The sequence below is a fragment of the Tympanuchus pallidicinctus genome, unplaced genomic scaffold, assembly GCF_026119805.1.
Source record: "Tympanuchus pallidicinctus isolate F22 unplaced genomic scaffold, pur_lepc_1.0 scaffold8, whole genome shotgun sequence".
In the NCBI taxonomy this organism is placed as follows: domain Eukaryota; kingdom Metazoa; phylum Chordata; class Aves; order Galliformes; family Phasianidae; genus Tympanuchus; species Tympanuchus pallidicinctus.
The window spans coordinates 24845803-24859455 of record NW_026294802.1 but is presented as its reverse complement, the minus strand read 5'-3'; the positions used below and the strand labels follow the sequence as shown (position 1 = coordinate 24859455).

Below are 13653 nucleotides of genomic sequence, written 5' to 3'. Positions count from 1 at the left end.
TTCTTTTCCAAGCAAGACATGACAGAAGTGTTTAGGTGCTTATCAGTATGGTACTAATCATTCCCTGTGTAATGTGGTCTGTACTCGAGAGAAAACTCACGGAGCATGCCAAGTACTGTCATTGTACTGAGACTACAGTAAAAAAAATAAAGTGACCATTTAAATAGTGTTGCAACTTTAATAAGTAATTTCCCTGGGAACTACCAATGGTATCACTCTTAAAGGGTGCAGGTGTTCACCAGGCTGCAGTAATATTAAGTATATACATGCACTGAGCTGCTGAAAGGAAGCAGAAATCCAAGCTGAACTCTACCAGAAATATTCCTCCTCATTCCCATGATGGTGATTAAATGATCCCACAGAAAGATTCCTGCACTTCCTCAAGGCAGGAACAAGGTTCCTGTCTGGGAGGGTGATGTGTCTGTGCTGGAAGAAGGATCTTCTATGTGTCTTTTAGTGAGGTCTCACCTGCACACAGAGGCTGAGCCTCTCTGAGCAGAGCAGAAGGCAAGGAGCAGGAGCAATCCTTTACAAGAGCTGGGAGTGTCCTTGGTTGTCCTGAACAAAGCTGTGGGCTAAGGCTGCAGTAGAGGTAATGAAGGGGGGAAGCACTGCTACTAGATCTTCTTTAAAAATGAAGGTAGCTAAAATAAGCTTTATTGAGGTCAAGTTAATGATAAAAAATACACAGCAGTAAGTGTAGCCTTCTCCTGCATTCCAAATGACCAGGATCCATTAGGTGCAATTGTAAACTGCTGGAGAAGGGAGCTGTAGAACATTTCTCTTCTCCTGTTTTTGATGCTGCATAAAAAAGAAGTGAAATTTTCCAGAATTTTGCCTTCCACATAAATATACCTTCTATAGCTTTTTAGAAGCTACAAATAATTTACAGAATCAAAACAGCTTTTGCAGTAGTATTTGTGTACTTTTACTGCAATGCACCCACCCTGTACCCACTGAAATTACTGTACTCAGTAATGGCAGCTGGAGCTGGCTCTCAACTTGAAAAGGTTCTTAAATGTCAGGAAAATAGATAAACTACTTGTGTTATTAGGTAGTATTTTAAAGAACAAGTGGAAGCCAAACAAACAACAAAAGACAGTAGTCCTATGTTTTAAACAGACCAGAACATACAACAGTTAACAAGGCCAGTGAAAGTGCTGTGCTTTTGGTTCTTTTTTCGTATAGACAATTAGCAGAGGAATGTTTACTGAAGCCCATGGAAACCATTTATACTTGCAGAATATGTTCAGATTGACCAAGTGTTCAATGTTAAGTGCAAACATTTCCTAAATTAGAGTTTTCTAGACAGTCACTCAAGTATAGCTTACCTGAGCTACACATATTCATCTTAATATTAAAAATGTGACTCATAAACGTCCAAACCCACAGCATCTGTCTGAAACACATCAGCTGGAGAATTAGACAGAAATTGGCCTACTGCCACATGATTTCTAACTGTGCACTGTGACTTACAGGTTCCTTAGTGTCTGCAGTGTGAAAGGTATCATAATGAAAAATATGCTGTGGGAAGTAAGAGGTAGTGGTGCTGTAAGAAAACTATTTAGTGTCTAATTACTTTGTGTCAGATACAGCAAGCCACTTCTGTTTTTTCATCAGTCTGGGAACTACCCATTTCTGAGTGATGACAGTTGATTTATAGGGAAAAAGATACCATTGTGTGAAAAGTTCATGTGTCTTCAGTGCAAATAATTGGGCTTCCTGTTTCAGTTTCATCAACCACAATATAATTTGAAGTAGAAGGAGAAAACCCGGTAGAGTGATGAGTGAGCTGCCACATTGTTCTATTGAGTGCCATAGTCTGGTCTCAAAAAATACTGCATGTGGTGACTCTGAAACAAATACACCTCATAATTTTCTCTGCTTTTCAATTTACCTGAGATGACAGCTGATAAACTAAAGAAATGGATTTGCATTGTAGTGAACTGATCTTTATTGTCAGAGATACTGAGTTTGTCATTTCCTCTTCTTTACAGGTGCCATACTCTGAGCTGGGTGGAAAAACTTTAGTGATGGCAGTTTATGATTTTGATCGCTTCTCCAAACATGATATTATTGGGGAATATAAGGTTGCAATGAACACGGTGGACTTTGGCCATGTGACTGAGGAGTGGAGGGACTTGCAAAGCGCAGAGAAAGAGGAGGTAATAAAAATTATCTGCTTCTTTTTTTCAGGACACTTTTATTCTCAGCTGGAGAAACATTCAAACTAGCAACAACATTTTTGCCAAGACAGTCCCCATCTGTAATCAACATTTCTCAGACTTCACCTGATAAATTTTGATAAGCATCTTTTCCAATACTCACTGAAAAGATGCATTCTCCTTTGCTAATCCTATTTTCAATCTTACTGATACTTTATGCAGCATATTAAGGAAGATTTTATGAGTTTGACTTTTTCTTGGATTGTTGCATTTATGGTACATGTAGTTTGTATTTTAATCATAAGAATAATTGTATTTAGGCTTTTTTGTAGCCTTAAATTCTGAATGTTTTCATCTCAAAGCATCTTAGTGTGCATGAAAATAATGGTAGGTTTTCCTTTAAATGATTTAAAATCTTATTGGACTGCTATGCAATAATATCCATTGAGTAGAATTGTGGATTTAACAAAGACCTTGAAAGGTGTGGCATCTCACTCAAATATTAATCACCTTTTATTTCTTTCCTCTCTGTGCCAACATACAGTACATCCATTATTTAATAAGTGTAGTCCAGCATGTACACAAGACACTTTTTGGAAGTATTTCACCATTACATTGTGTGTTCTGTGAGGTTTGTCATACTGGCACATCCACCTTTTTTACCTACTACAAGACTATTTTGTACTCAGTTTTTCTTTTTTTTTTTTTTTGTTTTGATTGCCCACTCTTAGTAATAAGAGTGCACGGCATGCTTCAATTCTCTATGAAAGAAGAAGGAATCTGAATCTCCTTGTTGTCTGATGTAGGTAATGAGCTGCTCTGGATTCAAACCACAGTTTCTGTAATTGAAAGGACAATATCTGAATGAAATCTTACTGTAATACAAGTGACAAAAAACTGAATATTGAATTAAGACTGTAAGTTATGGAAAATTGAGCAAATATATCATGTTGCCTTCTCAGAATTTCCAAAATGGTAGATTTCAGTCTTGCCATTTTGAGTGTTTGCTTTTAAGGACAGTATTTTCAAATGGATTTCTTCTACAACTTACTGATTTAAAGTCAGAGTCACATTGAGACTATTCTGCATGGCATTATTTCATTGTGACAATGTGTGGCTCCCTTATTACATGTGACATTGGTAACCATGCTATGGGATGTTTTTCTTCCAACCTTAGAGATAAAGATGAAATAGCAATTTGGAAAAGAAACCTTCAGCAAGAACCAAGAGAGTTACATCTGTCAGTGGTTTGGGGAGCTGTATTTCACAGAAAATGTCATTCATATTTCCAGATTTGACTACTGCCAAGTACTTCACGACCTTCAAAGTTCCAGGCTCTTTGCTCAGCAGCAAAGATCCCAAGCAAATTCTGATAGATTTTATGCAGTAAATAGCAAGAGACAGGGCTGAGAGAGGTTCTTTTTTTATAAACCTGTTATTGGTTAACACAGCAGACATTTCAGAATTCATAGCAGATATAGCTGTGACCAAGCGGTACTCTAGCTTCAGAATTAGCAAATACAGTACTACACACACAAAGACTAATATGACTTATATAGGGCAGACGTGTAGCAACTGAAACACGCACGTATCTTGGTAGTGATCATATGGCAGCCTAGCTAACTGACTGTAAGTAAACACAATACAAATTGAATTAAAATCCTAAGTAACTGCAGTTCATCCAAAGTCATGTGATAAATGAAATTATATTACCACAAAAAAATCTTCTGTAGACTATTCTACATTTTATAGTTGCATAATGAATTCATACCTGACAAGTGCACCTAGATGTAATCTACATTATTTGAAGAATAACATGATATATTTTCTTTTTTGCCCTTACAACATTTAGTTAGGTTTTTGAGTTCTTAACAAGCTACTGCTAGTTAGAATTCTGAATATGTTGGCAATTAAGTATCAGATACCAAAATATCCTTAATATCTTGATTATGATGCCAAAACAAGATTTTTGCCAAAGCACATCAGTGGCAAAGTCACCTTGAAGGAGCCATATAGGTGGCATCAATCAAATGGAGTATAAAAATCTTATTTTCATTTCACTTGATGTAGAATTCTGTTGTTGACACCGTAGAATACACAATTTAATTAACTCTGTTATCACAGAGGGCAAAATCATTTTACGAGCTGTTACTCCTCTATTTGCTCATAAAGTTCCACTGTACTTTCCGTCTTTTTTTCTAAATGGGCTTGAAATTGATGGCAGAGGATGAAGATTTAATGAAATATTTGAAGTTCTACTTCTCAAAGCCCAGCCATTTGAATGCCATCTCTATGACACTCCCTTCTCTTCTGGAAAGGGTCTTATTAATATATTTATGTTGGTGAAGCACTTGGAAGGTACAAGACTTCATTTGTTATGGCTGAGAAGGGCTTTGTGAATGTATGATGGTGATTTATCTATTAGTCCTTCAGTCTCCTGCATCTGAATGCATGGGAGGGAAGAGTGGTAGATACTGAAAGATGAGTCACTTCTACCAAGTCTGACATATAATGTTTCGGGCACAGAGCATTAAAGAAACAGATGACAGGAGTTCTCTCCTCTGTGTCGTCTACCAGATGTCATTACCATTAACTTTATCTGAGTACAAACTACACCCAGTGTCTGTTATCACTCCAGTACAGAAGGCCAGACAGACCTCTTCTTTGCTCACCGCAGCATGATTCACACTGAGAGTCATCTCTCACGTACTTCAACTGATTTCACTTCAGCCATTTCTGTTATATTGGTACTTCAATTGAAAACCTGTTGTAGCAAACATTCAAAGAAATTTTGGTAAGTGGGGGAAGGAAGAATAGAAACAACGCTTTCTTTTGAAAGCAGTTGAGAAACAGAGCCTCCTTCCATAAGGATAGAGATCTTCAAACTGACACTGTCTACTGTCAAGACTTCTGCAGACCTCTAATGACTGCCATCATGTTACTCCATGGACAGGAAACCCACTGCAGATAGATCACTTGATCATTTGGGAGGGAAGATTTAGGTTGGATGTCAGGGGGAAGTTCTTTACAGAGAGAGTGGTAAGGTGCTGGAACAGGCTGCTCAGAGAGGTTGTGGATGCCACGTCCCTGAAAATGTTCAAGGCCAGATTGGATGGGGACCTGGGCAGCCTCGTTTAGTATTAAATGTGGAGGTTGGTCACCCTGCATGTGGCAGGGGGGTTGGAGATTCTTGATCCCTGAGGTCCTTTCCAACCCTGGCCATTCTTTGATTCTGTGATTTGTTTCACAGTGGACTGTAATGGGAATGTTTGTATGTGGCTTCTGAGGTGGAAATCTGCTGGAAAACATCAGCAAGGTGGGCAACAGCTTCTTTCCTATTTGATATACAATCCCAGTCAGAGAGATGCTACAATTCTGCCTTGAAGATAGGTAAAATGGAGGCAATCTGCAGTTAGGAAGTGGAATACCACTTTTGTGAATCTTGACAGTTACACTATTCATATGGACTGTCTTCCTTGAAAGTAAAAGGAGATTGAAAGAAAGAGATGGAAAAGAGGGCATGTTTATTTCATCTTTTGTTAAGCTTCATAGATGTTGAATACCGACAAAACTAGTAAGCTGGCTAACTTAGTGAATCCTGAGCACTGAAACTTGTAGAGAGTTAAGAGCAAAGGACTTTTTTGCAAATGTCACTGTCAAATCAATGCAGCAAATCACTGTCATTTTCTGTTATATCAGAGATGGATAGAAGATCTAATAGGCCTTTTCCAATCTCTAATAATAACACTTAGCTCTTGTACAGCTTTCCAGATATCATAATGCTTCACAAAAGGAAGTATTATTATCACTATGGAGATGCTATCAGAATGTCAGACAAATTTTAAAATGAGAGGTCTCCTTTATTTAGCAGAATACTATATTTGATCGCTTTGTTTTCTGTATGGTGCTCAAGTTTTCTCAAATTCACTTCAACTTTAAAATGTTAAATTTAAAATGTTACATTTAAGGTTTTTTAGTTTTCAGATTTTGTGGCAGAATTACATGCAGTAATTGCACAACGTTAAGTATAGACCAAGCACATCTGTCCTAAAGAGGAACTGAATTTTTTAGAGAGACAGAACAGGACAGAAGATCTTAATATGAGCAAAATGGCTTAAGTTTGAGAATAAGCAAGCCTGATGTGAAATCGTTCAGTAGTTAATTAGCTCTTTTTTCATCTTTACATTGAAGATGTTGAAATGCTATGATTTTATAGGTAAAACCACATGATTTAGTAGAGCAGCTGCGGTACTGTTTCAGGCTATTAGAATTCTGCATTTCTTTTATCACCTTCCGTGTTCAAACTGCTGACAACCCCACTGTATACATTTGTTGAGTACCATGTTTCTTTACTCTCTCTGGAAAAGGCATCTAACTTTGGAGGTCAGAGACATCCTTTTTTATATAACTAGAAGAATTGGCTTACCTGAAATCAAAAGGGATTCACCTCAGACTGTCTGACTCTATAGAAATTAAATTCAAATTCAGAGGATGGAGTATAAGAAGCAGAAGTTTTGTGATAATGTTATGTTCTGCCTCTTGCTGGTGCCCATTGATTCAGGATCAGAATCTCAGAAAAACTTGCATGGCGTGACTGTTGGAAATGTGCATATTAGCATTTGACTTTCAAGCATGGAAAAGCATCTCGAGGTTAAACTGCTGACAAAATGTATCCTACACTTGCTGCTGTCCATTTTTTAATAATCCATTCACAAAAAAATGATTTGAGACAAGATACATTCCTAATGACGTTGCAGAAAGCTACAAAGTCAAAAGAAGGAACAGTGGACAACTCCCCAACACTACATCTTCATGTTACTGTTTTTTGGGTTTTTTAAAGTGCTTGAGTATAGGATATTTTTAAATGTATAATGGAGGAGAAAGAGTAGACCAACCAAGGAGTTTGAAAGCACTGGACTTGGATGTTAAACACGAAGTAGCATTTGGAAAGGAAGATTCTGGACAGCCTTTTAATAGCCTTTTCAAAAAGATACTAAGAGGGATCAAAATCATCAAAAGAATTCTTTTTACAAAGGCTAAAGTAAAATCTATGTTGCTTAGTTGCTGGAAGCATTCTGCTATGTAGCTGCAGGTGATTCATTCAGCTCGTTGATGTATCTGTCATTTGCATGGATTGAAGTATATTCTAAGTGAAAGGCCCCAGGGCATGAAGAGATGTTTTGGACTGAAGCTACTGAAGAAATGCCAGGGAATTCAGCCATAACTTGCTGGGACTCCCACTCATACAACTATAATCTGGGAGGGACTATAAGCATGTGTTCAGAATCTACTGATTGGCATAAAAGGGCCACACAACATGCTGTAAATTGAGCATGTTCAAGCAGTAGCTTGTGGCTCACAAATGATTGCATGCATTGCAGCAAATAATTGCATGCATTTTGATACATTGGCTAAAAACTGTGCTCTGAACAGCAAAGAATACACAGGCATGCTTTCCATTTTGATAAAGGCATTTGAGAATAGATTTCAAGATTGCCAAAAAAAAATCACTGATTTATCTGTGAGATACCATTTTCAATTGATATAAATATATTACATGCAAATTTTCAAATAGAGTGTAGAAAGTTACGATCAGATATTCAACTCAAAAATCTGATCACGTCTCTTTACCAGACTTCCACAATCCTTCCCTTCACAGTCACACCGTATTCATGCCATTGCTTTTTGGGAGTATATTTTTAACACTTACTGTCAAGCATGACACGCAGGAAGAGTAAAATTTCATCAAAAATCTCTGATGAACAACTTGAGAGCTCTCTAAGAGTTGCAGCCATTGAACCAGCCAGATGGGTTAGTTTTACAAAAAAAGGAGGTCAAATATCCCTCTAGTTTTATGGCTTTGTTGCTTTGTTTCTTTTTTTTTTTTTTTTCTTTTTTTTTTTTTAATATTTTAAGAAAAATACTAAAAATTGAAAGGTTTTGTTACTTACATATTAATGATATCAGATATTGTACGAGGGCTGCTCTGAAAGTAATGCCTCCTGTTTTGTTATGTTGGCTCACAACATCAGAGGCAGATGTTGATGGTATAGCAGTAGAGCTGGAACCTTCCCACCAATATTCCATTATATTTTGTTGCTGTGTGACAGATGGCAATAGAAGGCCAGTCTGACAGAATGGCATCTGACATGGAAGTGGATATGGAGCAAAGATGTGTCACTGAATTCCTTCATGTAGAAAAAATGGCACCCATTGACATTCACTAAGGCTTGATGAATGTTTGTGGAGACCAAATGGTGGATGTGTGCCCAGTGAGGTGGTGTGTAGTGCATTTCAGCAGTGGCAACAGTGGGTCACCTCCACTGGTGCAGATTTTTAGGAGTGCAGTGTGCAGGCTCTTTTTCATCACTGGCAAAAATGCACAGCTAGTGGAGGTGAATGTGTTGAAAAACATTGTTTTGTGGTCGAGAATTCACTCAATCAAAATGTGTTGTAGTTTCCATGGAAGTATATAGGAGGCATTACTTTCACAGCAATTTATATACATGTGTCCCAAGACAGTTCTCAACAAGATGGCAGCTTTGTCAGAAATAGGTTGAGGCCTAATTTGGGACGCTGCCCTCTGGCTGTTGTGCCTGCTTCAAACTAAGGGATCTTGGTTGCCAAAGGTACCCAATGTATTTTTGAAAAGGTTAAAAGACAAAGATTTAGGAATAGCAATCTGAGAAAGAAAAGGATTAGTCATCTTCATTTTTTTCTTCAGGTCTCTCTAAACACCAATTTATACCATGTCAGGGATTACCATAAAAATCATTTAGCCTCTTTTCAGAGTCTGTTGTGTTTTGGTTTAGTTTAAGAATGAGTTTAACTAGCATTTGAAGCATTTGAAGTGTGCTATGACAGGAATTAGCACAAAATGCCCTTATTTTAGAGAAACCATTGTTAAAATCTAAGACAGTATTTTCAGTTTGGTAGTATTGGGCTTTTAGTGATTTTATGTTAATATGTTTAAGAGACAGAATGATTTTAGGCACATGAATTTAGGACTTTTTTCTAGGTTTTATTTCTAGGCTAAATTGATAACACAGAGCAGTAACTCATTCCTACAGTTTCCTGTTCATATAATAAAACTAAGCCTTCTCCTAAAGGCTAAAGAAATTGTTCACCTTGGCTGATGTGGTGCTGTGCTGATGTAGTCCAGTTGAGGTAACTGGATGGTTTTAGTGCAATCAACCCCGTACTTCTTTCATCTTTATTTTCTTCAGGCATTCTACAGTTTATTCCTTGAATGTTATCATCACAACTATAGAAACACTCAGGACAAGAGGATTTAAATTGGATTCTACGAACCTTTTGATAGCAGAGTCTTTTTTTCTTGCTCTTGTCTAATTCAGTCTGGACAGAATGCTGTTGAACAAAATAATAACTTGCAGGAAAAAAAAATAAAAATCTTTTTCATAGAATATCTCTGTATTATGCGTTCTTACCTTGTAGGTTAATGGAGAGCTGACATTTCCAGTTTTTAAGATCTTGCTCTCTGGCACATACAGACCGTTCTTTCTGAAGGGCTGATTATAGCTGGTCTTTCACTTTGTATTGTACAGATCAAAGCAAATACTATTATTCCTGAATGTTCATAGGTAACTACGTCATACGTAAGATTTAAGGAAGGAAACAAGATGGATATAAATACCTTTTCCATACCTTATCTAAGCATAAACACAGTATTGGTGTTACACGATTCAATTTTTTAACTTCTGTCATCTCTAATTCTAATAGTGGGGAATTTTACTCCAAGAATGATAGTGCTGTCTGAAGATCATACCATTTCTCATTTCTCCTACATCTGTCTCTCTCCGGAGTTTCAATCACTGGTCTCACAAAGGGAGAAAATCATCAAATCCTGAGTGATTTCTCAGTTTCTCATTCTTTTAGGCATTTTATTTTGACCTCTGCCATCGTTCTATGCACCTGAATCAGTTACTAATTGAGCCGCACATTTTAGCCTCCAGAGTTTTAGTTTTTAGTATCAGTGCTGACCAGAGATCAAGTCCTCTGAATCACTCCACCTCCTCACTTCTCATCATCTTCTCACTCTGAGTTTCTGTGTAAGATGTAGACTTGAGGATAGAACAGAAATACATCTTTCTTTGATCTTTCGTATAGAAAAAGGAAAGCTTTTGTGAAGACTTTAAAAGTTTCATAAGCAGCCTTTAATTGCCTAAACTGAGACTTCTTATTTCACATGACTCTGACAGATGGTTAGATGGGTACTGTAGCAGTTCTGTCCCTTCCACTGGCAGCATTTCCAGAAAATGAATTGTTTGCTATGGAGTATCTTCACTGGTACAGAATTAATACTCCTGCTGTCTATGACAGAGCAGAATACAGCTTGTTTTGAGCTGCAGTCATCAGTGTGCAGATAAAATTCAGTTCTTCTTGAACACACATGTGCTTCTGCACCCAGTCTGTGTGTACTTTTGCTGGCCAATCACTAGATGAAGAGAAGTACCTGCAACTGAATTCAGTGACATGGAAGCCAAGGTAGTTTCCCTGAGGATTATATCTGCAATTACATCTATAGAAATAGTGCTGAAGGCAGGAGTTTCCAAACTAGCAGAGAACAGTTAGAAGTTATTGCTGCTTCCACTGTCGTGGTAATGACAACTAAATTTGGGAGCCCTAGTGCTTGTTTCAACTTGCAGCTGACCTTGAGTCAAATCTCATCTTCTTAGATACAGACCTTCTCATAAAATGCACACCTAAATCACTCCCTAGAAGATTACTCTTTTGCTTTTGCTGCCACCTGTGTAGAATGTGGCACTGCAATTTCTTACTGGTTTGGATGGAGGTAAGCAAAGCTCCTAGCTAGATCCTTAATGAAATTTAGACATTACTTAAACTTTTCCAGGTAATCCTCTCAAGTGCTGAGTTGTCTGGATCCCATTTATTTTACCTTTGCTTTTCTGGCTTCTTCCGTAACATCCAAAATAAACAGAAGGATCTCTGTTGATGAGTGGAATTCTGTCTTCAGAATTGGCAGCAGTTTATTGTCATATTGCCCTGAAATCTGCAACTGATGACCCTTGTCTGTTAATGCCCAGCCCAGAGTTAGATAACTGTGGACTATGCTGAATGTTTTCATTCATTCAGACTCCCACATTAATCAGTCAGGCAAAGCATTCATTTTCTGTGACATCTTAGAACAGGCAAGCTTTCTAGGAGAGGTGGGTCATTTGAATTAATTTAGATTACTCTATGGGTGTTCTCCTTTTGTACTTATTGTATATAATATAGCTGCAATTATTACAATTCAGTGACAAAGAATAAAAACTGTGGTTCTTCCACAGCATGTTTCTTTAAAAAAAAAAATAAAAGCATACCCTTTAAATCATTGAATCATTTAAAATCTCATTAAAGTTTCATAAAAGTTTTGAGTCTTTCTTCAGAATATCTGTCTGTGCCACCAAACTTTTACTTCATTTTAATGGAGAACTGTATAATTTTAGTTTTATCCATTTGCCTAAAGGAAAAAAAAATGCAGACTTACTTACTGTACTGAAAGTTACACCTTTTATATTTAAAAACATAAAATCCAAAAATAATTAATATTGCTTAATATGTGATCACTGTAAATGAGAACAGATTTTAATTGAGCTCTACTAGATTTAATGCAGCAATCATGTATGCCAGAATGACTGGAGAATACTTGGAATTCAGCTTTAGTGCTCAGCAACTGGCAAAAGTTCCTGCAAGCACAAACACTGGTCACATTAGGTAAGAATTTAAGACCTTGGAACTTTCCTGTTTATATCTTCCCTATCATGAAAACCAGCTGTTCTGACCAGCTTCAAGCACAATCACTACATATAAAACTGTGAATATTTTGTATATAAACACTGGTATATGCTCTTTAAATTCTTTTAACCCACCTGTTCAGTGATTCCTTGGATTTGTTGCCAGAAGACACCAGTATATGAGCTCTTACAACTCACTAAGAATGGCAGGCCTTTAAATCTGTTACGTTTCATTTGCACTAAGCCTAGACTAGCTAACATTAACATTTCCTTTCTGGGGGTAAAAAAAAAAAAAAAAAAAAAAATCTGTAATTTCAAATACCTTTATTTTGTTTAGAAATAGTACAATTTCCTATCAAATTGGATAGTTTTTCAAAATGAGATGAGTTTGTCGGCCCTAAATCTGGAGGACTTCTAAATCTTCAAGGAACACTTTAAAGAATTTTAACAATCTCCTATAATCCCATTTAACCTAGGAAACAGGCTGTGTCTGCAGTGCAGAATTGTTACTTCTGTGCCATTTTGGGAGGGAGAGAGCACAAAGAAACCTTCTAACAAGCTAACAAGAAAGTTAGGTTTTTGTTTTGGAGCAAGGAGCTGGAAACCCTCTCATTCTCAATTTATAACATTTTGTCATGTCTACATGGCCTTATACTGCAAACTCTGAAAGCTCAGACAACCTCCCCTTCACTATTATCTTGCATGGTTATATTGAAAATTCACCAACACACAGTCTCCCAGGACACATTTTGATATTATATAATTAGAATTTTGTGAAAATTCTACTCTAAAATTCTGCATGAGGTCTTGCTGGCAATGTCAATAGTCAGTGTCACTGTCAATTGCTGTCAACAGGACAGTATTTGATATAGGCAGCTTTGCTGGAAAACTCTTAAAAGGTTCTACAAATCAGTAATGAAGAAAGACACCCCTAACAGCTTCTGCAGTTACTGTTTAAAATGCATACTTTATTTCTTATATGGATATTTTTGAATTCTTCGTCAAGTCCTTGATATTTGTTTTGCCCTTTTTCAGTAAATTCAAGGCATTTAATCCATGATGCTTCTTCTTTCTGGATATACTTAAGTACTGCAATCAAGTCACCTTCAACCATCTTTTAAAAAAGCAGCAGAAATTCATCTTTTATGTTTCATATGATCAGGCTTTTTCTTCAGTTTTCCTGTGAGAGTTGTGATTTTTCACATTCTTTCTGCTTCTCAAAATCTTATAACAATGTGTACGCAAGAACTGTATGCAGCATTCAAGCTGATCTTGTCAGAAAAGGAAAGTCACCTGCTGCTTCTGCTCTTCTATTATTGACTCTTTTGCATAGCATTGCATTTGCAGTTCATGGCATGCAGCTTACGACCCTAAGAGCGCAGCAGGAAACACTGCCCTCTAAGATATATTTCTTGATTCAGTAGATAATCAGAAACAGTCCAAGTTCTTTTTCCTAGGATGTCCAGTGTTTGTTTGTGTCTGTATACGATGTAATGTGTGTGACTGGTTCTTAGTAACTCAGCTGACTGAGTAATTTAGCCTTTTTCTGTGAACAACCTATTGCATTATTATTTACCATTATGGTAATTCTTTGTCATATGGTATGGAATATCCCTTCGCCCAGTTTAAGACAGCTGTCCCAATTCTTTTACCTCCCAGCTCCTTGGGCCCCTCACTGCAAATGTGTTATCACATATCAGTGTGTTGTCAACATTGTTTTTCTCCTAGAA

General features: G+C 37.1%; 1 protein-coding gene across 2 annotated transcripts in view; it reads left to right on the top strand.

Moving 5' to 3' along the window:
- Window positions 1-13653, top strand: part of SYT1 (synaptotagmin 1) — a 338118-nt gene that overhangs the window by 265074 nt on the left and 59391 nt on the right. For both annotated transcript variants that reach the window (XM_052667309.1, XM_052667308.1), the window contains exon 8: window positions 1998-2165. In XM_052667309.1, coding sequence (XP_052523269.1) covers window positions 1998-2165 — 168 coding nt within the window. The remainder of the gene's footprint in view (window positions 1-1997; window positions 2166-13653) is intronic.